The 26,586-nt window shown below is 43.4% G+C and overlaps 1 protein-coding gene across 3 annotated transcripts in view; it reads right to left on the minus strand.

Moving 5' to 3' along the window:
* The window catches only part of MAL2 (mal, T cell differentiation protein 2), a 74,501-nt gene extending 51,807 nt beyond the window's left edge, over positions 1–22,694 (minus strand). For 2 of the 3 annotated variants that reach the window (XM_070477227.1, XM_020889063.2), the window contains exons 1-2: positions 22,275–22,694; positions 7,312–7,482 (exon numbers count right to left, since the gene is read on the minus strand). In XM_070477227.1, the coding sequence (XP_070333328.1) occupies positions 7,312–7,482; positions 22,275–22,406 (303 nt within the window). In that variant the 5' untranslated portion in view covers positions 22,407–22,694. The remainder of the gene's footprint in view (positions 1–7,311; positions 7,483–22,274) is intronic. The other variant, XM_020889064.2, reaches the window with a different exon arrangement.
* Positions 22,695–26,586: the final 3,892 nt, after the last annotated feature.

Below are 26,586 nucleotides of genomic sequence, written 5' to 3' on the forward strand. Positions count from 1 at the left end.
GACAGATGGGTCATGGTGGAGAGTTCTGACAAAACATGGTCCACTGGAGAAGGGAATGGAAAATCACTTTAACATTCTTTCCTTGAGAACCCCATGAACAGTATGAAAAGCTGACCTACCTCTTGCCTTTTCTGAATGTTAAATGTGCCAGCAACAGAGACTAGCTCTGAGACCCTAACATGGTGCTCTTCTCACTTGATTATCAAACTGATGAAACTCAGTTCCCATCTTCCTGGGAGGCATAAAGTTTCATTCTCACAAAATGGACACTCACTGTGAGTATGGATTTGCTTTTCCTCTCTGCAGAACCTCTGCCACCACCACTGTCCGGGGACTTACAGAATATGCCTGATTTATTGGCATCCACTCAACACAGCATCTGACCAAGGGACTAACTTCTCAGCAGAGGATGAGTGGGAATGGGCCCATGACCCTGAGTTGTCTCCTATCCTGCACCATCTAGGACACGCTGGCCTGACAGCACGCTGGGATGGCTGGCTGAAGGCACGGCCTGGAGGAACCACCCTGTGAGGATGTGTGGCCATACTTCGGGATGCAGTAGATACAATGAAGAAGAGTTTTCAACATGGTGTCCTGTCCCCACTGGAAGAGAGGGAACCAAGGGTGGAAGGAGTTTCTCCTCTTACCATCATCACTCCCAGTGACCTCGTGAAAGACTTTTTGAACTGCTGCCCCTGCACTCTGGACCCTGCATGATCAGAGGTCCCACTCCGGGGGGTATACTCTTGCCAGAGGATCCGGCAAGCAGCCCACTGACCGTGAGCTACAGCTGCTCCCTGTGTGCTTTGGATTCTTTGTGCTCAGGCATCAAAAGGCGAGAGGAGGGGTCACCATCTTGACGAGAGAAGGCGTGGCTGCTGATACTCAGGAGGGCGGGAAGGAGTCTATGTGGAACTTGGGTGCTCTGCTTGGGGTTTTAGACCCCTCTTGCCCAACTGTGCGTAAAAGGGAGCAACGCTGGCCTGAAAGCGCTATAGTTACCAGAGGGCTTACAGTCCTTCAGGCGGAAGGGACTGGATTACACCACCAGGTACACCGAAGAGACCAGCACATGTGAAGTGCTGAGCAAGAGGAGTTTAAAACGGTCACTGGAGCCGGGGAGGTGACCGGGACTAGTTGTGGCTCTGAGACCAGCTCCAGTCAGAGGGGCTGCAGTTTGTCTCTGTAGCCTCTCTAAGTTCTGCTTCAGGAAGAGAGGTACACTGGGACCCTGGAGGAGCAACGCCCCACACGTATATGGTGGAGTGGATCCATGGGGTGCAAGAAGAGGTCTGGGGCATCTTCAGATGCATGTGTGTCCCTTCTAACACACATAACCTGACATTCCACTGTGAGGACCACAGTCAGCTGACAGCTTTGGCTTCAGTGGATTTGGAATCTACTGCTGAGACTGGGCTAAGCCCATGTTCTTCTCTGGCAGCCCACAGCCGGTGATGGTGCAGCGTGGACACTGGTACCCGGCCACTTTCACCAACACAGGAGTGAAAGGCAAGGCTGTGCTCTGTAGCTTCACACTAGGCTGGCCAGGACTTTGTCACACTCTAAGACTTCTTTGCTTTATCTTACATCTTCCTTCTTTTAAAGATGTTGCTTCCTCCCCTTTCCCTCAAATAAAACAAAACAAAACACAAAAACCCTTGTACTTCAAAATCCATCTTAGAATCTACGTCCCAGTGGCCTGGAGATGACATATATATACATATGCTATTCTCATTCCCTTCTTGGCCACTAACATAATTATAATTATTGCATCAGGCTTCTCAGGTGGCTCAGTGGTAAAGAATCCGCTTGCCAATGCAAGAGGTGCAGGTTTGATCCCTGGATTGGGAAGATCCCCTGGAGAACGGATAGACTACCCACTCCAATATTCCTGGGCTTCCCTGGTGGCTCAGCTGGTAAAGAATCCTCCTGCAATGCAGGAGACCAGGGTTCGATCCCTGGATTGGGAAGATCCCCTGAAGAAGGGAAAGGCTACCCACTCCAGTATTCTGCTGCAGAGTTCCATGGACTGTATAGTCCCTAGGGTCACAAAGAGTTGGACACAATTGAGTGACTTTAATTTTCCAGTATTATAGCCAGGAAAATTTCATGGACAGAGGAGCCTGGCAGGCTGCTGTCTATGGGGTCGCAAAAGAGTTGGACATGGCTGAGCAACTGAGTACAGACACAATTCTTGCATCAGTTGTATAATCATTTCCTCACTGCTACTGTCCACTCCAACAAACTCTCTGAGACCCGCTCCCAGTCCTACCTCATTCACCATTGTATTTTGAGAGCCTTAGGAAGAATCAGGCACATACTAGGTGCTCAGTCTATCTCCCTCCACCCTTGCCTGGACAGCCACACCTGTGTTTATATTTGGCCACTCTGGACATCTTATTTCAGTTCCTGCTCTGTGTGGGATGTACACACGAGGTCTTCCACAATTTTGCTCATTGTTTGGGACAATGAAGGTTATTTATTCTAAGTCAGAGGGTCTCAAAGGTGAGTGTGCATCAGAAGCACTTGAAAAGCATGTTAAAACAGACTATTGGGCCCCAACCCCAGAATTTCTGACTTAGATGTCTGGGCGGAACCTGAGAATCTGCATTCCTAACAAGTTCCCAGGTGATGACAGTGCTGCGGGGGAGGGACCACCCTTTGTGGACCACCTGCCCGAAGCCCTTGGCACTCTTCCATTAGCGGAGGAGCCCATCCTCTTTCTGAGTTTTCTTCACATACTTTTGCTTCTCTGCCAATCTTCCCAACACTCACACACCCCAGAGTGTAGCTCATCTGCCTTCAACACCAGTAAGCTCAGCCTCAACTATAGCCTGAATCTTTCCAGCAGCAAGTTACTCTCTCCCACAGTCTTATGTCCAGATCTTGTTTTGCTTCTCGGCTCAGGATCAAACTTTCACTAACTATTAAAAAAGAAAAAACCACACTGTATATAGAGGGATCTTCTTTTACACAATGGCAGCATGAAAAAAGGATAATAGTCACTCCAACCTTTAATTTTCTCATTTGTAAAAATGAGGACAACACTAGTTTTCCATAAGGTCAAACAGGCAAATAAATGTGATAACAGGAAACAAAGCTCAGGACATTTTAAGATATCAAGTGATTTCTACACTAGGCAAATGATCACATGTGTGCCAGCTACATATTGCAGAATAAAGGGAAACCTTTAAAATTGTACAGGACCTTTTTTTCAGGGAATATCTTTTATTTCTCTAACATACATCTTTCCTTACCACTCCACCTCTCAGAAGAGGGAAAATAAATGTGATACTCCTATTTAAAGTCAGGTGAAATGATACTACCCTTATGGCAGAAAGCGAAGAGGAACTAAAGGGCCACTTGATGAAAGTGAAAGAGGAGAGAGAAAAGGCTGGCTTAAAACTCAACATTCAGAAAACTAAGATCATGGCATCTGGTCCCATCACTTCACTACAAATAGATGGGGAAACAATGGAAACAGTGAGAGACTTTATTTTCTTGGGCTCCAAAATCAGTGCAGATGGTGACTGAAGCCATGAAATTAAAAGACACTTGATCCTTGGAAGAAAAGCTATGACCAACCTAGATAGCATGTTAAAAAGCAGAGACATTACTTTATCAACAAATGTCTGTCTAGTCAAAGCTATGGTTTTTCCAGTGGTCATGTACAGATGTGAGAGTTGGACTATAAAGAAAGCTGAGTGCCGAAGAATTGATGCTTTTGAACTATGGTGTTGGAGAAGGCTCTTGAGAGTCCCTTGAGCTGCAAAGAGATCCAACCAGTCCATCCTAAAGGAAATCAGTCCTGATTATTCATTGGAAGGGCTGATGCTGAAGCTGAAGCTTCAATATTTTGGCCACCTGATGCAAAGAACTGACTCATTGGAAAAGATTCTGATGCTGGGAAAGATTGAAGGCAGGAGGAGAAGGGGATGACAGAGGATGAGATGGTTGGATAGCATCATCAACTCAATGCACATGAGTTTGAGCAACTTCTGGGAGTTGGTGATGGACAGGGAAGCCTGGCGTGCTGTAGTCCACAGGGTCGCAAAGAGTCAGACATGACTGAACAACTGATCTGAACTGAACTGAAATGGTATTATTACTTCTCTATCAAACACAATAAGAAAAACCATCTTAAAATTAAAATCTGCTTCTTTCCCCCAATTAGAAGGGGGCAAGTTTTTAGCACTTACTATATGTTATTGTGTGTATGTGTATATATGTGTGTTCTCAGTCATGTCTGACTCTTTGTGACCCCATGGACTATAGCCCACCAGGTTCCTCTGTCCATGGGATTTTCCAGGCAGGAATACTGGAATGGATTGCCATTTCCTCCTCCAGAGAATCTTCCTGACTCAGGGATCAAACCTGCATCTCCTGCATTGGCAGGCAGATTCTTTACCACTAGCACCACCTGGGAAGCCCAATATATGTTATAACATATTATACTGTTATTTCACTATTTACACCAACACTAGAAAAAATACTGAAGACATCAGTCATGAATGCTAATGAAATCTCATGATCAGAGAAGGTATACATATTGTAGGTAACATCCCACAATGAACAGGTCTAGAAAATAATTTCTCTATCAAAATGCATTCTTGCTTCCTTCATGCATAGCATACAGGTGACAGACAGTAAACAATTATCATGGGGGGAAGCAATAATTTTTTAAGCAATTAATGTTTAACAACTCCAGAAGGCAGCAATTAAAAATTGTTACCATCTGGTGATGACTGCATGATACGCATGGCTCAAAAATTCTCCTGGCTGAGTGTACAAAATAAATTACAAAACCTATCAAAAGCAACCATGTAGTCAAAAATGACTAAGAATGCAGAAAATCACAAAAGAAGAGGGGAAAGGGTACCCTTTCTAAATACTATGTAAGAACATAAGCAAATTTCTTGAAGGCCAGAGTTGGCTTTGTGAAACTACACCCACTATATGACAAGATGGTACTAATAACCACCATACTGGGTACTGTGTGTTGCTGTCCCCAGCTTTCTCTCAGTAAAAGTGGACTGCTGCTGCTGCTAAGTCGCTTCAGTCATGTCCGACTCTGTGCGACCCCTTAGATGGCAGCCCACCAGGCTCTGCCGTCCCTGGGATTCTCCAGGCAAGAATCCTGGAGTGGGTTGCCATTTCCCTCTCCAATGCATGAAAGTGAAAAGTGAAAGTGAAGTCGCTCAGTTGTGTCCAACTCTTCACGATCCCATGGACTGCAGCCTACCAGGCTCCTCCATCCATGGGATTTTCCAGGCAAGAGTACTGGAGTATGTTGCCATTGCCTTCTCCAAAAAGTGGACTACTCTAACTAAAAACCCATAAGACGGACTCTGCAGGTGACTTATGGAGCAGACTGGTCATTTCAACTCTTCCTTTAATAAAGTGGTTTAATTAAAAAAAAACAAAACATGTTTTATTGTATGAACATCAGATACAATGCAACAAAAATTGGGAAGAAATACAAGTTTAGAAAACCTAATTAAACCTAATAAATTTAGAAGCAATATCAATGCTTGGGCTCAATACCAAAGATAAGGCTCAATATGAGCAAAAGAGAAAAACAGGATATGAACGTACATCTAATAAAACCAGGAGTGATATCAGAAACATATTTAAACATTGGTAGGACATAAGCCTCAACCAGTTAGAGATAATGCTAAGCATTGCAGGATCCTGGAGACTCACTACTTTTCCAGATATTGACTTTTTATTTGCTGAGCTATTAGGAGGTCCAGGAAGGTCCCAAAGAAAGGGTCAGGTTATAGGGATTAGGAAGAGGCAGTAGGTTAGGGTAAAATCTATATATTAACTAGTACCAAAGTACCAGTAGAGCTGGTCTGCTGGTACATATTGGCCAATTACCATCTTCCAGTCTGATATTAAAAGAGCTTGGTAGCACTCTCCAACATGAAGGAATGACTGATTCATTCATGCATTAATATAAGAAAGTCAGGCATTTAGAAAAAGGCGATTAAGCATCTATAATATTTATAACTTAAATAGGGATTTTTGATCTTCCTTGAGCAATAGTTAGAAATCTTTTCTCATCATTAATGATAATCAAGGCAAACATGCAGAAATACATTGTATCAGCAACCTAGGAAATAGGACTTTATAAGTTTCAAACTGCAAGCCTCAACATGTTCAAGGAGTTTGATGCTTTACTGATCACTTACTATAAGGTAAACATTTTACAATACACAAATTCCATTGTTCCTTAACAACATCTGGTGAGGCTAGTATTATTACTATCATTTTATAGAAATGAGGCTCAGTATTTTGCCCAAGGCTACTTGGTTAGTAAGCAGACCCAACTAATCTCAAAGCCTGGGCAGGATTATAACCATCGCACTACAAGTCCTCCTTAGCTGGCCCCGGCTGACTGAAAGGGCAGTCACGTTTGCTAGACTTCACTGCTGATAACATCTGAGATGATGCTCCTCAATATGGTCTATAAACAAGACAAGAACAAATATTTTTTCTTGCTACTGAATAAAACACTATCACACTCGAAAGAAACATATACGAAGCCTGACTGAAGGTCTGATTTAAGTTTCTAACTGCCAAAGTGTGAAAGAAAACTAGTGGTTCTTCTTCTCCTTATTAAACTGATCACCAATGGACTGCCATTCATACTCCACTGGGCCATTTACAGATAACCCCAGAGAATGAATGACCACAGCACAAAAGAGATTTGACTACATGATATGAGAAAAAGGAAATGTAAGTTGACCCAATATAATGGTATCATAATTTTTAAAATGGTGTCAACTGCAAATTCATTTCTTTAAATGTATCTACTCTTGCTAATCTAGGACATTGAAAATAAATACAAAATATCCCCTTGCCTTTTCTAAATTTTCTGAAGAGTAGAATATAGAGCTACTTGTTTTCTGAAAAGAATATGTGTATTTGGTATCTGAAGCAGGAATCAATGGAAAACTTTAAGATAAATGGCATAGCATCCATCTCCCAAAAGCATCTGTTCAACAGTTCAATAACTGTAATGTGATTCATTTGTTGTGCACAATAAAACCATCTTTGCAGAAAGGTCATCTAACTCATAAGGGAGTAACAGAGAGATGGCTGAGTTATGTCGATGCCGGAATTGCACAAGCTGGGACCCTGCTGTCCAGATGGGCCGGCCACACGGCAACACGGCAGCCCCTGTGCTCTGACCTCTCCTCTCCCACTAGAGGCAATGGAGAGAACCAGAGATCTGGCATCCCAGGACAGAACAAGATACTCACAAGTTTCTCGCATTTTCTGGAAAGAGATATAAAGATCCCTTACCAGGAAATTCCAGTTGGCATTAATCTGAGTCACCACGCCAGAGAGGAACACGCCCAGGAAGAGAAGGGAACAGACGAAAGCTGTCACAGACACGAACATGACCCATCCTTGCAACAAAGGTAGAGGAACATTGGAGGAGGCGACGAGTATCCACACGAGTCCACCGAACACCTGCAGGGGAAAAGAAACACAGTGACAGATTCGGGCACAGAACCGGACATGCCTGCATCAGGCTTCCTCGCTGCCTTAGTTCCTCCCCAGGCCCCTGCATGTGTTCCTGCAGCCCCGCCAGTGACTTGTCTCCGTCATTACTAGAGATGCCTTCTCTCAGCTGCAAGCCAGAGCTTCTGCTTAGGGGCCTGATCTGACTCCACACCTATTTCTGAACCTGCCTTTCTGTTGGACTCGTCCTCAGCCTATGACCAGGCTCAGCATGCTTTCACCATCTAAAAGCATTTTCCTTTAAAAGAATTTGAAAAAGAACAAATATATGTATGTGTATTATATAACTGCATCACTTCGCTATACACTAAAACTAACACATTGTTAATCAACTATGCCCCCGCCCAAAAAAAGCTTAAGTATTTCCCTTTGACCTTGGTGCCTCTCCATTTTCCTCTCTAAGGATTTCCCTTTCCAGTTCACCATTTTTACACATTTATCTCTACACTTCCTCTCCTGATTACCATCTACTGGCTTCTGCTCTCACCACTTCTCAGAGAGGCTATTAGCAAAGATCAGCCATAAATTTCTAACCTGTCACTTCTCATGGCCATGCTTCAGTCCTTATCATGACCTATTCGCACAGGTGAGATTATTGCCTATACATGGTGACTCAGATGGTAAAGAACCTGCCTACAATGAAGGAGACCTGGGTTTGATCCCTGAGTTGGGAAGAGCCCCTGGAGGAGGGATCAGCTACCCACTCCAATATTTCTGCCTGGAGAATTCCATGAACAGAGGAGCCTGGCGGGCTACAGTCAGTCCATGGGGTCGCAAAGAGTCAGATGCAACTGAGCGACTAAATGCTAACTAACTGAATAGCTGTAGCTACAGTACACGATTGGAGAAGGAAATGGCAACCCATTCCAGTATTCTTACCTGGAGAATCCCATGGACAGAGGAGCCTGGCAGCCTACAGTCCACGGGGTCAAAAGAGTTGGACATGACTTAGCAACTAAACAAACACCACTGTACATGAGAGAAAACAATAAAAATTTTCATCACTTATTGATGCTCTTCTATGTGTTGGACATGAGAATAAGAACTTTAGATATTTACACACCTAATATTCAATAAATACCTACTGTCTGGCACTGTGCCGGGTGCAAGGCATAAAATGGTAGATGATGGTCTCAGCCATCACAGAGTTCACAGTGTCTTATACGAAAGAGGAAATTAAGCAAGTCTCTCAAATGCTGCTTCACATGTGGCACAATTGGGCAAATGCTGGGCGCTAAATCCAGATGTGAGAAGTCAGAAAACACTGCCTAGAAGCAACAACTCAAAGGACAGTGCTAGGGAGAAGGGCAGAGGGCAGAGGAACAGCCTGGCAGAGCTGAAGGGCAGAGCTCAGGGTGATGGAGCAGCAGGCTGGCACATGACAGCAAAAGAACGGATAAGGAAAACACCCAGATTCACGGCTGGGGCAGGTAGCAGGGAGTGAGAAAACACAGGAGGAGTGAGCGGGTGAAGACAGTTTTATGAATCTGACAACAACAGTCTCCTCCATGCTACCACCAAAGAGATAAAGGCTAGGGACTTTCCTGGTGGTCCAGTGGTTAAAACTCCTCCCTGGTGGGGAACTAAGATCCCACATGTCACACAGCCACAAAAAGAGAGAGAGTGAGATAAAGGCTACACATCCTTTATAGGGTATTCCAGGCCCTTTATGAGCTAACCTGTCTTTTTCATACTTGTCTCTTGCCACTAAGCCCCTCACATCTTCAGTTCAGTTTCTGTTCAGTCACTCAGTCGTGTCCGACTCTTTGCCACCCCATGAGTTGCAGCACACCAGGCCCCCCTGTCCATCACCAACTCCCGGAGTTTACTCAAACTCAAGTCCATCAAGTCGGTGATGCCATCCAACCATCTCATCCTCTGTCGTCCCCTTCTCCTCCTGCCCCCAATCCCTCCCAGCACCAGGGTCTTTTCCAATGAATCAACTCTTCACATGTTACCTTATAGCAAAAGAAATGAACAGTCCAGAGACAAAGCTCTTCCACATTTGAGTGACCTGACTTATGCTGGCCCAGAATATTGTTCCTTCCCTATGTGTACTTGAGAAATGCCCATGCATAGCTCACCCTGGATAGCACATCAACCAGAAGGTCTTTCCTAAGTGCCATCCCACATTCAGGCCATCTTCCAGCCCTCTGGGCAAACTCCCTATTGTGGATTTGTTACATGGATGAGAAACACTGTATTAATAATTAATGCCCTTGGCTTTCAGTCCAACTGTACTACTAGACCTTCTTGATAGCAGGCTGTCTTATATGCCTCTGTATCTAATATCATTTATTTATCTACATGTTAATTCTTTCCTAACTCTCAGTCAGGCACTGTGCCAAATTTGGCTATGAAAAACCTAAGTTATAGATGTATCCTAGAGACACGAACAGGCAAGTGGGAATGAATCCCCAGCCCCATACACAATACAACAATATAAGTGACGTCACAGAAGCAGGTTATGTCTGGCACATGGAAGGCTCTTAGATATTTACTTCATGAACAAGCAAGCTCTTGTTTCCCATGGGAGAACAATTGGAGCACCAAATACTGAAAAAAAAAAAGCAATAATCATGTGCATCTTGCTAGATAATATCCAACTTGCTCATTAGAAATAAAAAATACAAGCATTAAGTTTCTAAAATAAAAAAAAAAAAAGAGGCCCACACAATTCATTAGTACTTTGAAAAACATTTTGGAAAGTCTAAGTTATCACTTGAACAATAATAATGAAAGAGCCAGTCAAATAAATAGATAATAATATTATATCTCAAGTGCTAATTCCAAAACAAACATGAACAATCAACCTGGAAAGTTTTATGAAGTAAATCTAAGTCATGAATATTAATACATATTTTTAAAAAAATGTAACCATAACCTTAGTAACTATGAAAGAAACAGTGTTTCTGGTAAAAAATTCTCTGCTCTTTCTTACTGTTTAATACATATTTGAAGGCGATAAGATCTTGCAATTTTTTCTTTTTTCTCAGCCTCTTCTTCTTGGTACATTGTTTTTACTCCCTCCCTACAAATAGGCAACATTATTTTAAATACTGTTTATGAAATATACATCAGTACTAAATATCTATTAATTCAAGAATCATTTCTTGAGACTCCAGGTGCCAAAATAAAGAATAATAAAGAACAACGTGCCACTGTCCATTGGGGACAGGCAGACTCAGAAGGATAAGCGTCATTATACAATACAGAGGTTATGATCACGTGACACCTCTAAAGAAGATGCTATATGGTCTCTAGGAATTAAGCATACCATGTAATAAACCTGGACTGGACCTCAAACTGGCCAGCCTCAAATCTGCTGCCAAGCACTAGACAAGGACACTGAGAAAAGAGGCAAAAAAAAAAAAGGCAAGGTTCTGTCCCCAGGAGCTCTAAGTAAGGGAGAAATAGACACCATCAGATCTGATGCAGGAGCAGATTGTGGTGAGTGCTATAAAAAGAGCTCAACACTGTGTGCTCCGGGACACGGGGAGAGCGGAGAAGGAGCAGAAGGGGAGGAATCCAGAAGGCAGGCTGGGGAGGCAGGCTCTGAAGCAGGCTTTCAAGGCAGATGAGGGCTGTGACTAGGGATGCTAACGTGACACAGCAGAGATGAACTGTTCTTGTCAGACTCGACACTACTGTCCTTCCCATACCTCAAAGGCTAGGAAAGGGAACTAAGTGTGTATATGAGAAGAGAACAGACCTGTGTTCCCATCTGTGATGTGGGTATGGCTGGAAAGAGGGGAGAGGAGGCAGGAAGGTGTATGAATGCCTTCCCCCCGGCCCTCACAGATGCTTTTTGCACACATGCGCGTGCACACACACCCCCACACTCTACATCCTTAGATCAGAGATTCTGTGAAACCCAGATTTAAATCTTGCTCACCGCAGTAGGTAGAGGATGGGCCAGAGAAGAAAGTTAAGCCCACTCTGGAGATCCACCTTCCTCACTGCAAGGCTGTCACATTGGTAAACAGGTCTGCAGGGCCTTGACACAGTATTTCTCCTTACTCCACAATACACTACCTCTTCTTTTTGCCAAAAGCTACTCTTCTCCTGAGCATCCAAATATGGCTCCAACTTAAAAAAAACAAAAACTGAGCCTTCACTAACATGACCAATGTTGAGTATATTCTCTTCAGCTGATTCTAGGTATTCCTTAGTTCAGAGTATTTACCAGCCACGTTAGAGTATTTACCAGCCACGTTAATTATCAGCATCCTTGTTCAGTAGAGGTGACTCTGGAGGGAGCTTTGTTTTTAGAAGTGAAAAGCAGAACACAAAAATGGTTAAAATCTGAGGGAGAACCGTTGGTAACACTTTGCCGCAACTGGAGAGTGCACACGGCCTGAAGAAGTGGGGAACGCCGGTTCACTGGTGGTGTGTGTGTCTTGGATCTGAGTTCACTTCTGACCTCTTGTCTATTATGGCCTTCCACCACTCTCTGGTGTCCTAAAAAGACTGATAATTACACACAAGACTCCCTAAGGCACCACCTTTTGAAACTTCTTCCAGGAATAAAGTCAGGGCTCATGACTTTGAATCTCAGCCCTGACAAGAAGACAAGATGACTTCCAGGTAATGCAAAAGTAAATACCTCTTCAAGCAGGTATCAGTCTTCCCCTCTTATCCCTTGTCTCCTGAGCTCAAATTTAAGTGTCCTTGGCATGCAGCTTAAGTGCTCAAATACACCCCGAGTTGCCGTGCATAAGTTGCTACCCATTCCTAAACCCATGGTCTCCTTTGTGGCTTAGTCTATGCTCATCACTCAGTTTGGCTCCTGCAGGCCAGAGGGTGTGACCTGGCTGAAGCCTTGCCATAAGAAAACCGTGCAAGTATTCATCCACACATCACACCAAACTGAACCCTCACAGTTGGAGCTAAAACATGTTTTCACTAGAAACTGTGGACGGACAAAAATACGTAACCCCACGGGAAACCATGGTCTTGAGTAACCAGTAATTCTGGCTGCATGGATTACAGACTTCTCAACTTGGCTTCTATTTGGATGGTCTTCCTATGTCCCCAAAGGATTCCGTTTGCAAACACCCTTTTTCTTTTCAAATGTCACTTATTTCCTAACAGCGTGCTTTTAAACATGCCCTCCGACAACTTAGCTAATAATTTCCAAATCACTTTGACACCTTCATCTTAGTATACTCTTATTATTCACTAAATAAACAGGCCAATTCCTATGCTGACCTATTTTCAGTCAATATTTGGAATGAGACCAGGGAAAGGTAAGTGAAGTTGAAGGTATGAAGGGCTGGTCAGACTGCCCCTCTTGAGAAACACTTCAATATTGTGAACTTTCTGCATGTAATGCATAACCCTCTTTCTAATTTTCCTACTCTTTACATATTGGACATTTCATCACTTTATATCAGTGGAATGAAAAAACCAGAATGCCTAGAGGAAAAAAACGTCTCCCAACCTGGCTTACGGAGTTAGCTTGAGTATGAGGTTAAAGCTGATGAGGCTAAGAGAAATATGAGCTAGTATTTACCTAGCTCTAGTGTTCCAAGCACTGTTCTGAGGGTTTCATTTGTACCAACTTAAGCCTTACAAACACTGAGAGATAAGCACCATTATTATTCCCATTTTATAGATAAACTATTCGAAATAGAGTCATTAATAACTTGCTCTAAATTATACAGTTAATAAATGTTAGACCTGGGATCTGAACTTATACTGTTAACATTATGCTAGTCCAGCCACCAAAAGTCTAATGTTTATTCCAGAGCAGTTTTTGTAATTTGGCCATGGATTGACTTGGGGTAAAGGGCCAGACTGATTCTCCAAAATCATATCAAATTGGATAGGTAAGTGCATATACATTTTTTCTGTATACAGTCATATACAGTCTTCAATGTCCATCAGAATCACAAAGGGGTTTGAAGGCCTCCAAAAGTTCAGAACACCTTATCTTCCTGATAATCTCTCCTATTTCATTGGATGCTGGCTAGTCGGGTTCCTGCACATGAAACAATATGGTTAAAGGATGTTTAACATGTTCAGACTATTTATCTTCTAGTGAATAGATCACCTATAACTCCATTTTATTTATTTTTTTTTTAATTTTTATTAGTTGGAGGCTAATTACTTTACATCATTACAGTAGTTTTTGTTATACATTGATATGAATTAGCCATGGATTTACATGTATTCCCCATCCCAGTCCCCCCTCCCACCTCAACTCCATTTTATATACAACATGTGTTCCAAAGAATGTTTTTAAGTGGAATATACTTCAGTCAACAGATACATTAACTGATAGATGTATTTACAAGGCAGCCCATAAAAGTGCAAAGCCATTCACGATGTGACTGCAGTCCAGTGGGGACAGCATGGGGGAGACTGCTGGCAGCCTCTCCAAGCCCACCCTCTCCCCTGCAGTGCTCCTCTCCCTGCCACCCTCTCTCTGCACTGCAGCCTTTGCCCTCTTCCCCTGCACACGAAGAGGCCATCACACCGGTCCATGCTTCTGCCCAGCATGCTGCCTTCAGACTTTTTGATGGATAACAAAACTCTGCTACCAAGTCTTAACAGAGAGACTTTCCTGACTGGTTAAAATCAGAGGCTCACATGCATGTTTTGCCCACTGGATTGTGAGGTCAGAGTGGGCCACATTGCCTAAACATCTCTGGATGCTCAGAATCCAGGCCAGCACTTTATACAGAGGATGCTCAACTGCATTCTCTTTGCAATGAATGGAAACTCACCAGTGTGTGTGATAGATGGTTCTAGGACAATGCTCCAGAAGAGCAGCTTGAGACGCTGGGAACACATTGCTGTCTGGAGCTTGGCTCATTCCTTGGTACATGGTGGGTGTTCAAAATTAGGCATGAAGACTCGGGAAGCAGGAACATGTCCTTCTCAATTTTTAAGTTATTATTGGCAACACCCACAGCCTCGTACAAGATCTTAGGAGCCTAGGGTGGCAAGTTATGGGGAAGCTGGCACCTTTTGAAATCTAGCTCATGATCCCTCTTTCAATCTTCTAATTCTTCAGTTGATCTCAAGATTTTATTCAGTTTACCTATTCTACTGCAATTGCCATGGAACTAGTGACCAAAGTAGTGCTTGTCTTATGCCTTGCCCCATCCACCCTGGCTCCTTCCCATCAATCACCATCTGCCTTCTCACCATGCTGATTTCCATTCAAACTGGTCCTGGACTAGCCCTGGTACAGTTTTCAGAGGCAAATATTGTCACGGCATTTTGTTTGTTTTGTTTTTAATCAGGGAAAAAAAGGACAAATTCTGAGAAGCAACAAGAAATGACATCTATATAAAAGACCTAATGCAAATGAGGATTTGCTATTTCAGTTTACATTTGAAAGATTTAAAAATACATTTGACAATGTCATAAAGAATTAGACTTTTTTCTTGTCCATTTTGACCTAAACTTCCATTTTGGTTTCTCAAATAGCGGCTACTAACCCTAAAATGGAAAGCCCACATTACAGAAGAGATGTATGTTCTGGCTCTTTTTTATTCTTATTTATAATCACCCTTGATTTTTAAAATATGTTTTTCACATGTTTATAGGTAACAAGTTATCCTCCAGGTTAAAATGTTCATGCAAAAATATCAATGCTTCAGCATCACAAGGACTGTACAAGTCATTGCCTCTTATCTTTCTTTTTACCCCCCTTCTTCTGAAAGCTATTATACGAAAGTTAGGAATGTTGTCTGTGGTGACTACTCAAGGGCATGGCCCTTTTCACATAAAATAGGACACAGCAAAGTCAAGTAAGCTATAAGCTGCTAAAGAAGAGTCATGACATTTTAGCAGCTGGGCAATAATAAGTGCTGAAGGTGTGGAGAAAAAGGAAAACTCCTACCCTGTTGTTGGGAATGTGAATTGGTACATCCACTATGGAGAAGAGAATGGAGGTTCCTTAAAAAACTAAAAATAGTGCTCCCAGATAATCTAGCCATCCTACTCCTGGACAAAAATCCTGAGAAAACCATATTTTGAAAAGATAAATGCACCCCAATATTCACTGCAGCATTATCAACAATATCTAAGACATGGAATCTGTGTTGACAGATGAATGGATAAAGAAGATGTGGTATATATACACAACGGACTCAGCCACAAAAAGAATAAAATAATGCCATTTGCAGCAACATGGATGGACCGAGAGATGATCATACTAAGTGAGGTAAGCCAGAGCGAGGAAGACAAGTATCATATGACACTGCTTGTATGTGGAATCTAAAAAATGAACTTACTTACAAAACAGAGATAGACTCACAGATGTAGAAACCAAACTTATGGTTACCAAACAGGAAAGTGTGGAGGGATAAATTAGGAGATTGGGATTAAAATATATACACTACTATACAAAGAGCATCAATAAGGACCCACTGTATAGCACAGGGAACTCTACTCAATATCTTGTAATAACCTATAATGGAAGAGAATATAAAAAAAAAATATGTACACTTATATATGGAGAAGGACATGGCAACCCACTCCACAATTCTTGCCTGGGAAATCCCATGGACAGAGCAGCCTGATGGGCTACAGTCCATGGGGTCACAAAGAGTTGGATATGACTTAGTGAATAAACAACAGCAACAATACTTATATATATATATATATAACTGAATCACTTTGCTGTTTATATGAAACTAACACAACACTGTAAATCAACTATATTTCAATAAAAAATTTTTTGTTTCCTCTCCAATATTTTATTATAAAAAAAAAATCATACAGAAAAGCAGACTGGATTTTATAGTGAATATCTACAGCACCTTGATTTTTCCATTTAGCCTTTACCATTCTTTTTTTTATTTTATTTTTTTTTTAAATTATGAAAGTATGATAACACATTGACAGGAGACTTGGAAAATACAGAACAACATTACATATAGTTCCACTATATACATCACGATTATTTTTTAAGTAGATAAATTAAGATTTTTAGTTGGAATTTCAATATCAAACTCTCAGAAATTAATAGCAAGAATATACAGAGAAGTAGAAGAATATAACAGACCTGAAAAGCACTGTGAATGAATTCTACATGAAGAGTTATACAATTTTCACACAACGGTATAAATAAAAATGTTTTAAATAAAATGTTTCCTTTCTTCTAGAAAGAAATTGGACAAGACTTTAAGCAGGCATGCTTCAAAGCTGCCCTTCCCCACTCCAGTCAGTTTCTCTGAAATATTTTCACACACTCTTCAGCTTGTCCTACAGAGCAATCTCACAGCGTTTGTTAAGTGCTGCACATGCGCGGTATTGGGTACACCATCCTGGCTCCTGGCTCCTGTCATTACACAGTCTTTCCTGTTCAGTTGTATCAGTGCAGACACACTCCATCCACGGCGCCTACCACCAGGTACAACATTTCTATCGGACACCGCAAGACAAATCTCCTCTCCTTAACCTTTTCCTTTGGAGCTCAAGGTCAAGGTTATCAGCAACTTGGTTTCAAGTTTCCCATATTTCAGTTCTTCCTATTTCTTACGGAGCTGCCAATCAGGGCAAATGACTGCTGAAAATAATCTTTGGCAGGGGCTTTTTTTTTTCCTCTTATGAAGTTTTAAACACTCCTTTCTCATGGATAGAGATTCTCAACTCAGAGGCAAAGGAAAAATCTTACCTAAGAATTAAAATCCTTTCAACACAGGGAAATATACCCACAGATAGCCCCACCTTCACCACTGTAGACACACAACGTCCCTTTGCAACCATTATCTATTTTCTGGTCGAGAGAGGAAAACTCTACACAGTCAAACATTTATGTTTGAGTCCATCTACAGCCAAAGCTGTGGGTTGAAAATAACCTGAAATCCTTGCCATAGATTTATCTGCGTGGCTGCATATGCCTGCTGCTTCGCCCATCCCTCTCCATCATCTTTCATTAACATTTTGTTTTTCTGGTATAATTCCTCTGTGTTATATATTATACTCAAGTTTGGTCTAGGATCATTTCAGGCCACGTCCAAACTTTACATCATGGTTGACCTTCTAAACATCAAGTCTGTGTCTCTTCTCTGCTTCTTTTCTTTATCATACTTCAGGTTTGCATTATCCCTCATCCAAACTACTGCAATAAGCCCCGAAGCGATCATCCCTGCCTTCAACCTCTCCACGTTATGACCAACCTTTGCCACTCAAAGATTTCTACAACACAAGTCTGATCAAGTTTACCTCTGTCCCTCAGCAGCTCCCCCTCACAGACAGAATAAATGTTCTGCCTTGGCTGGTCATTTCTCAGCAAACCACACCTTGAACTCTACCTGCCCTTTTTCCTAGCCTGCCACCTTCCCATGAGTTATGTAAAAAAACACACGTCAAAAAATACTAATCGTTGCCAGAACCTCTATGCCATGGTCTTTCTTGTCTCTGGGGTTTGCACATATTCTCGTTTCTACCTGGAATTCTCTTTCCCATTTTTTTTCCTGTCTATTGAACCTCTACTCATACTTTCAGGTTAAACTCAAATGTCACCGTCCCATTGAAGCTGCCTGATATGACCTTCCCAGTGGCCAGATGCACTCCACCCTGGTTTTCAATAGTACTTTTCATAAACCAATTTTATCACTTCAAACATAGCATTATAATTCCTTCCTGGCTTTTACTTCACTGTATAGAAATTTCTTTTAAGAGCAGGAGTTATGTTAATTATCCTATTTTCAGGGCATAAAAGAAGGTGTGATACATAGCTGGTTCTTAGTCATTTGTGGAATACATGAAAATGATTGTGGCATCCTAAACACTGCAGTTGGAAGCCTATGAATAAGAGTCCTAGACTATCTCACATAAAGAAAGATGTTCAGGATTTTCCTGGGGAATGCAGATGGTTTCCTAAACACTGAAACTGTGAAACACACTGAATACGATAATGACCTTTACTCTTTCCCATGTTTAATACATTCATACTTCTGATCTTCTTGTGCATTATTTTAATACAAGACAAGCTCATTAAGGACAAGGACAGGAAACAGCTTGCTCAGCCCAAAAGTTCAGATGCTCCAATGGCATCTTCCTACACTGACCTGACTGGGGAGTGCTTTGCCTACAGTTCACTTTTCATGGTTGAGTCTTTATTACCTGAATGGTAGTTATCTGGGGACATATCCTCTCAACTAGGTTATAAGCTCTTTCAGGTGAGGCAGGGTCTAAACATCTTTGTTCCTAGAATGATGTCTTGTGCACAATAGATATTCACTAATTACCTGGTGAATGATTTGGAAAATATTAATTCAGGGACCACAGAATCAAAGCATTAGATTTTGAAAATGATAACTTTTGAAGGCTTCCCATCTTAAACTAAAAGGCTTTGCTTTGCAAAACTAACTTAGTGTTAAACTCTTCATAGCAAGCACATGTTGGTAAGAACAGCTGAGTGCAAAATGCCAGAGGAGGACAACTTAGGTGTCTAAGAGTTGCACTATCTCCACCTGGGAACCCAGCACTATAAATTACTTTACCTGGTGTTTGGAGGCTGACAATACCTATATCTTCTGAGTTGTCTCCCCAACAACTGCCTTACACTTGAGAGACTGTGAATATGGTACCATAAGGTGAATTGAAATCAAATTATCGGAGCAAAGTTACTATTTAGTATGAGACATGAACTCCAAGATCATGGTTTCACCAATGATTGATAGCCCAGCCCGTCTTTGTCAGGTTCGGTTTTCAAGAGTTCAGTTTTGACAGCACTAGGACATAAAGAAATTGCAAGGACAAGTAGGTTTGATAGAAGGTCAAAATTAAGGAGTCTGGGCATATTTAGGAACCTTGGCAGAAGCTCAAATAAGGGGTCGCCAGAAAGGAGATGAGCAGTGTTTAGAACTCCTTCTCACATTAATTTACAGAGAGAAATTTCTGAAGAGGAGCCATGGGAGGCTCAACAATTTCAAGGGATCAGAACATTAGAGGGAAATTAGGAGATCAAGGACCAAAGGCGCTTTAAAAGTGTCTCCTTTGCTCATATCTGTGCACGTCCTCAGTGTGGACTTTCTAGATAGGAAGAGGGGACCAAGGAGGTCTACATCTCAGCTCTCTTAAAGCACATAATCCAATAGCGCTAAGTGGCACATGATGAGGGCCAAGGAGCTATAGTTTGGTTCCAACGTGGTCTCTGCTTTCTCTAAGGTCACCACTTCCACTGAAATATTTTGGTCCTTTTATTTTTCATGGACTGGGTTAGGAAAGAGGGATGTTGATATCAAGTGAAAGGTAATGGGGGGCTCAGATTTAAACCTATCAAGATATTTGGCCATAACAAGTGAAAATTAAATGGAACTGGCTTTCGGAAGTGATGCCGTTCTATCTAGATAAGGATCCCAGAAGGGCTTGTAGGATAAGAAGCCAGAGGAAATGCAGAGACAAGAGGAAAGAGGCTGGATATTTCTGTAAGCCTGGGGCTTCTCCTGGAATGGAGCGAGGCAAAAGTTCTAGCAGGGTGAGAGGCTTCTTGTCAACAAAGCCCCATAAAGGTCTCCCTTGGTGGTTCTCAGCCAAGACTGCATTAGTACCTCTGGGGAGATTTTGGAAAAACCTCACGGACTTGAGGCGCTCCCCTAGAGAGTCTGATTTAATTAGCCTGGCCTAGGGACTATTTTGAAAATCTGTCTGAGCAATTAAATATGGCGGGAGTTGAGAACCACTGGGTTAGATAAATAAAGAGGATACTGGGGTGGGAGAGAGGAAATAGAATAAATCATTTTCCACTTTTTTTCCCTCAGAATGAAGCAGAATTTCCAGAAAGTGTCACATAAACACAGGTGGTTCTTGAGATGGCGTGTGATTTGACAGCACAGGGATAAGCCTTCTTTGCATCTATATACATACATGTATGTCACATATCATTACATATACATACACCTGCTCTGCTCTGCTAAGTCATTTCATTCATGTCCATCCCTTTGTGACCCCATGGACTCTAGCCTGTCAGGTTCCCCTGTTCATAGGATTCCTTGGCAAGACTACTGTAATGGGTTGCCATGCCCTCCTTCAGGGGATCCTCCCAACCCAGGGATCGAATTCACATCTCCTACATTGGCAGGCAGGTTCTTTACCACTAGCGCCACCTGGGAAGACTATATATACAAACATATGTATATATTTACAAGTATCTATTTGAATAAATATTAGAAAAATATAACCAGCATATCACATTTGAGAATTCATGTTTTTAATGCTTAGGATGAGGCTAAGGTACTGAAGTGCCGAAGGTAAATGCATTTAAGCACACAATCTGTAAATTCTAGAACAAGTGGATATGGCAAAAACTTCTGACAGAGGTATGCAAACAACTGGAGTTTGAAGAACAGCAAACTCAAGTGGCCCAGAACCTGTGAAATCTTTCTTGTCAGCCTTCACTGATCTACACTGTCTCCCTTGGCCTAGCAGTGCAGCCCGCACAAAACCACCCTCTCCTGGCTCTTCTCACCTGGATGCTCGTTCCTCATCCCACGTATTCAGATACTTCCAAACTGGGCACAGACTTAAGTCGGCCTCTTCCAGCCTCGAAGCCACGATCTGATTACTGATGTTATAGGCTGGAACTTAACTTGTCTCCTTTTTCAGATTCAAATCTGAGCTTAAACCTAACTTAGGGTGCCTTAGCACAATAGGGCGGAAAACCAATGCTCACCAGGCGTCCCATCCCCAAAGCACAAAAGTGAAACCGAAGCGACCCAAATCCAGGTTATGCAAACGCAAAGGAGGGGGTGAGGGGTATGAAAAGAAAACTCCAAACCGAGCAAACAAAACCCGCCTGCAGAAAAGGCGCAGACTCGAGAACGTTTCCCTCTGTATTTGCCATTCTCAGGGCATGATGCAACCTCAGGTTGCCCAATTTATATTTGCACATTTTTCCTAGCGAGCTTCAAAACCTCCCAACTCCATAAAATGCCGTTTTAAAAGTTCAAATCTGCAGCCCAAGACGTCTGCACGACAGGCCGGATGACCCGACGGTCACCTAAGCCCAAGGAACTGGCCTGTCTCAAAGAAAGACGAGGAAGGGAGAGGCGCAAAGGCAGGAAGCGAGGAACTTGACAGCCACGTCTGTACCTTTCCCCTACCAGCCTCAGTTCACTGGATAAGCTACTGCCAAGGGCAACAGTCTGCTTCACCTTTCCCCTGCTCTGCTTCTCGAGTCCTGCTCCTCTGCCCAATCCAAAGGGCGCTCAGAGTGGCAACACGGGAAAACCAAAACTAAAAAAAAGTGCCCAGGTCTTTAGCCTTCCTCCTCCTCTTCCTCCACCTCCCGCCCCCGCTTTCCACATCCTGGCGGCCTCCTGGTCACCCAGTCATCGGCTACACCTTGCACCACCCAATAAAATGGCAGGTAGCAACAGGCGAGGCCTCCAGCCCCGCGCGCCTGCCACCCCGGGCAAGCCTCCCGGGGTCTCCGACGGTACCCACAAACCCAAATAGTCCGTCTCCTCTTCAAGTCCCCAATCCTCGGCCCCACGGGGCCTCCTGATCGCTCTCCCGGGACCATTTCTGTCGCCAGCGGAGGAGCAGGTGGCCGCGTAACAGGTGCCAGGAGAGAGGGCCCGGGCGGTGGCGCCGCCGCCCAGATGCGGGCTGCGCTGGGCACCGGGAGGACCCCGGTAGGAGCGCCGAAGAAGGCCACGTCGGGGGACGGGAGCTGGGGTACCGCGCAAGGGACACGGCGCCCGGAGGGTCAGGATGCGGCCGCCCGTCCTCGCCATCCAGGGCGCGACCCTCGCCCGGGCTGCCCCACTTACAATCTCCAGGCACACGAAGGCGCCCGAGTAGGTCCGCAGGATGTCGGGGCCGGCGGGCAGGGTGACCCGCGGCGCTGGGAAGGACATGGCGGGATTCGGGGGCGGCGGAACTGGCGCTCCGCCGGCCGACATGCTGCTGCTGCTGCGTCTCCGTGCGCCACCGCCTCCCTCCGCCCGCCTCCGCCTCCCCGGCTCCCGCCGCCGCCGCCGCCGCCGCCGCTCGGGCCCGCCGGGTCCTGGCGCGCTGCTCGGGAGGGAGGGGGCGTGGCCGCGCCGTCCCCGGCCAGGCCGGGCCCCGCCCCGTCACGTGGTCCCAGGTGAGCGCGCCTCCGCCACCGCGCCCGCGCGGGTCACGTGCGCAGGTGCGGCGGCCACCTGGCCCGATTCTTCCTGCGCCCGCTCTCCCGGTCCCCTGTGCCACCGGGCGGCCAGCGCTCTTGGCTCCACCTCCCTCCTCCCCTGGTCTCCCTCCCCGTAGTTTCCACCTGTTCTCTTTCACCTCTCCTCCCCTCAACTCTCACCGCTTCCCCGTCCCACTTTCCTCGGTTTAACTACAAGTCAGGTTTTGGAGCTGTGACTCAAAGTAAAATCCAGGTTATCAGTCACACCGAAAAGGGGGAGTGGGTCAGTTTTAAATGGGACTCTTGTGGGATTTTAAAAACACCACTAGGACGTTGTCGCCTGGTGGAGTCAGATGGGTCAGCGCCAGCATCTGTTGGCAGCGCATGCTGGGCAGGGAACCCGCTGCTTTGCATGCCAGTGGTGTGCTCACCTGTGGAATGGGGTTGAGGTGACCTGCTCCATATGGATGTCTGAATTACATGATGCAACATGAAAATGGTAAACCCCAAGTAAGCACTCTTTAAATGGTAGCTGGTAGGATGATGACTACTTTTCTGGTTTTTACATATGCACACATCACACTGTTTTGTACACATAAAGTTGCGTAAGTTGTATTTTCCACATAAAGCTTTACTTGTTGGTTTCACTTGACAAACTTATGAATTGCTGTGTTTTTTTTTTTTTTTTTTTTTTTAACCATTTATTTATTTGGCTGCACCAAGTCCCTGTTGGGGCACCCGGGACCTTTCCTGCATCATGCAGGAACTTTCCTTGTTTTGCAGGAGCTCAGTAGTTGCCCCAGGAGGTCTTATTTGCTGCAGAGTCATGTGCGATCCTAGTTCCTCCACCAGGGATCAAACCTAGGCCCGCTGTGTTACAAGGTGGCTTCTTAAACACTGGACCACCAGAGAAGACCCTCCTGTTTTCTTTTAAACACTTAGAAGGACTTTTTTTTTTTAAAGATTCTATGTATGGTTTGGATTCCATGCCCCAATGTATCCCCATTTTACATTTGGTTTTAATGTCAATATTTTATAAGTAAAATAAATGAGAGGAGATAAATTTTCTCAAAGATCAGCTGAAGATAAGCAAAGCTACACACAGCAACATACAAACACATGTAGAGCAAGCTGAAAAAGAATTAGGCAAGATCATCAGACACTAATTGAATACTAATCTTGTCTGTCAGGTTTAGCCTTTGAGGAATGCTGTTTAGTTGTATGCATTGGTCATCAGATTTTAGTCATTCTATCTCTTTATTATATTAATAAGCGAAACTCATAGGTGTGGTGGCAGCATCAGAGTAGAAACCATAAAACAGGGTGTGAGTGAAACCTTTTGTGTAGGTCCTTTATCTTCCCCACCTCTTCATGTCATCACTTCCTGTTACTTAATGTGTGGCATTTATCTAATAGGAAATTTCATTGGTTTGATCAATGAACCCGCTTTGAGTTTTCTACCCGCTTTGAGTTTTCAGGCTCAGACTGTCAGGGAATGATCTTTCATGATTGTTTTATTTTCTGCCAAACAGCTCTCAGTAAACACTTCAAGTATGTCCAAAAGGAAGACCTCTTCAAATTATTCATCATGAGGATGGGCAGCTATAGTGATGGACCCCCAAAATTTCAATGAATAAGCATAAAATCGGAAAAGACTTTGATGTTGGGAAAGATTGAGGGCAGGAGGAGAAGGCTTCATTGACTTAATGGACATGAATTTAAACAAACTCCAGGAGATGATGAAGAACAGGGAAACTTGGAGTGCTGCAGCCCATGGCATCGCAGAGTCAGACACAAATGAGTGACTGAACAACAACAAAGCATAAAATGACTTTGAAGTTTCCAATATGCTCAGTGACTTAGAAGGGTCTGAATCGTGCTTGTTTAAAATTACCACCAAGGGGAAAACTTCATTGTGTCCCTTCTAGCACCCTCCTTGCTGTTTGTTCCATGCATCCCCTGGACTATACCTGCTTTCTTCCTGCTTCCACAATGACAAGTGGAATAAAAAATATATCATTGAGACCCCTTCTATTATTGTGACATATTATTTGTTAAAAAATGGATTCCTCCCTAGAATGGTTTTCTTCTCTCATGACCACTACCATGATCTGTTTACTCTTGATGACACCAGTTTCCTTCTACTGAAGGCAGCAGCTCTGGAATCAAAGAAAAGTACTCATTTCACCTCTGCCCCTCATCACTCTCTTCCTCCATACAGTTAACTGTGAGCTCTTTACAACTTCACTTTTCTATTTTTCCACATCCTGTTTCCCTGGTTTACTGATCCTCAACATGACCTTTACCTTGTTCACAGACTTCTCTTAGCCTCCATGCTTTGGAATGTTATCCTTCATATTCATGACATTTTCAACAATTTTTTGCCTACAACTTCTTGCTATCTTCAATGAGCTGAACAACACCCAAATCACACCTGGACCACCTTCTTGCTTGGAATTTCACTACTCTGTTTGCTTGAATGTTGACGTCTTCTATCCATCTAAGTCTTGTTTCTCAGTTCATTGGCTGCCAGCCTTTCACTCCCTCGTAATTCTCTCATTTCTGGCTCCCCTATCCATCTCGTGCTTGTGGGAAGGTATTTTAGAGATGCTTGTGTTTGTCTCACGTGTTGCCTCCGATTTTGTACTTTACTATAAGTTTATCCACACTGCCACATATTCTGCTGTGTGAATTCAACCCATCAGCTGCATCTGCTCTCAGATTCTACTCTTAAGAGTTTTGTTTCCATTATTATGAGACAAGTGCTCGGACCTGGTGCACTGGGAAGACCCAGAAGGATCGGGTAGAGAGGGAGGTGGGAGGGGGGAATCGGGATGGGGAATGCATGTAAATCCATGGCTGATTCATGTCAATGTATGACAAAACCCACTACAATATTGTAAAGTAATTAGCCTCCAACTAATAAAAATAAATGAAAAAAAAATTTTTAAAAAAAAGAGTTTTGTTTCCATTATTAATTCATGTTATCTAGTCACGGATTCCGAGGTGTCAATTTCTTCCACTGCCCCTCCCCCACTTCTCTCACTTTTTTTCCCCGTAGCTTCTTTCACTATCTCCATCTCTGTGCTTGGCACAAGCAGATAATATGTTCAAAGTATGAAAACAAATTTAAGCCATTGCAACCTTCCCTACTTTCTCCTGCTTTCTTTACAAGGAGTTTCAGGATCTCCAAACAGTAATACTTGTTTCACAGGAAACAGGACCACCCATCTATCCAGTTATCCAGGACAAACAGCAGGTTTGTAGTAGTCGCATATTTAACCAGTTACAAGGTCTGGCACTTCTACCGTCTTATTCTCCAGAATATATCCACTTCTCTTCATGCCCGTGTTCTCACACTATCTTGGGAACGCTGTCCCTTCTCTAATAGTCATCTTTCCCGCTCTTGCATTTTCTACATTGCTCTCAGAATCATATCTAAACATGAAATTGCAGTCACACCTCTATTAAAACTCCTTCAGGATTCTCTACTATCTCAGGGTCCATTTGAAATACCCCAGAATGCATTCAAGTTTTTTCTGGGATGTAGCTTCTGACGCATTCTCTGTCCTCCACCAGTTTTATTAATCCACCTACAGTTCCAGAAATTCTCTCGCCGCCAGATCTTTACACATTCCCATCCTTCTAGAGGAACAGCCTTTCTTCTTACCACCCTCTACCCCATAACTATTTTCAGGATAGTTCCTTTGGGTCCTGCCAATTCATTATGGCTGCATTTCTCTGGCTTTTGAAGATTATGCAGGATGGCCTCCCATCTGTTTCCCTAACCTGTTGTGCTTACTGCACTTAAAACTCTTGCTTCACTAAATGGATATTGCTTGTCTCATATTCCTTAGCTAATGTTATGAAACACAATACAAAATTGAAAAGTTCATTGGAAGCACCAAGAGATGAGGCACCCATCTCTCACTTCTATCAAGAATAAGAAAGCTCAGGAATGAGGATTTGGA

The sequence above is a fragment of the Odocoileus virginianus genome, chromosome 15 (assembly GCF_023699985.2).
Source record: "Odocoileus virginianus isolate 20LAN1187 ecotype Illinois chromosome 15, Ovbor_1.2, whole genome shotgun sequence".
In the NCBI taxonomy this organism is placed as follows: Eukaryota; Metazoa; Chordata; class Mammalia; order Artiodactyla; family Cervidae; genus Odocoileus; species Odocoileus virginianus.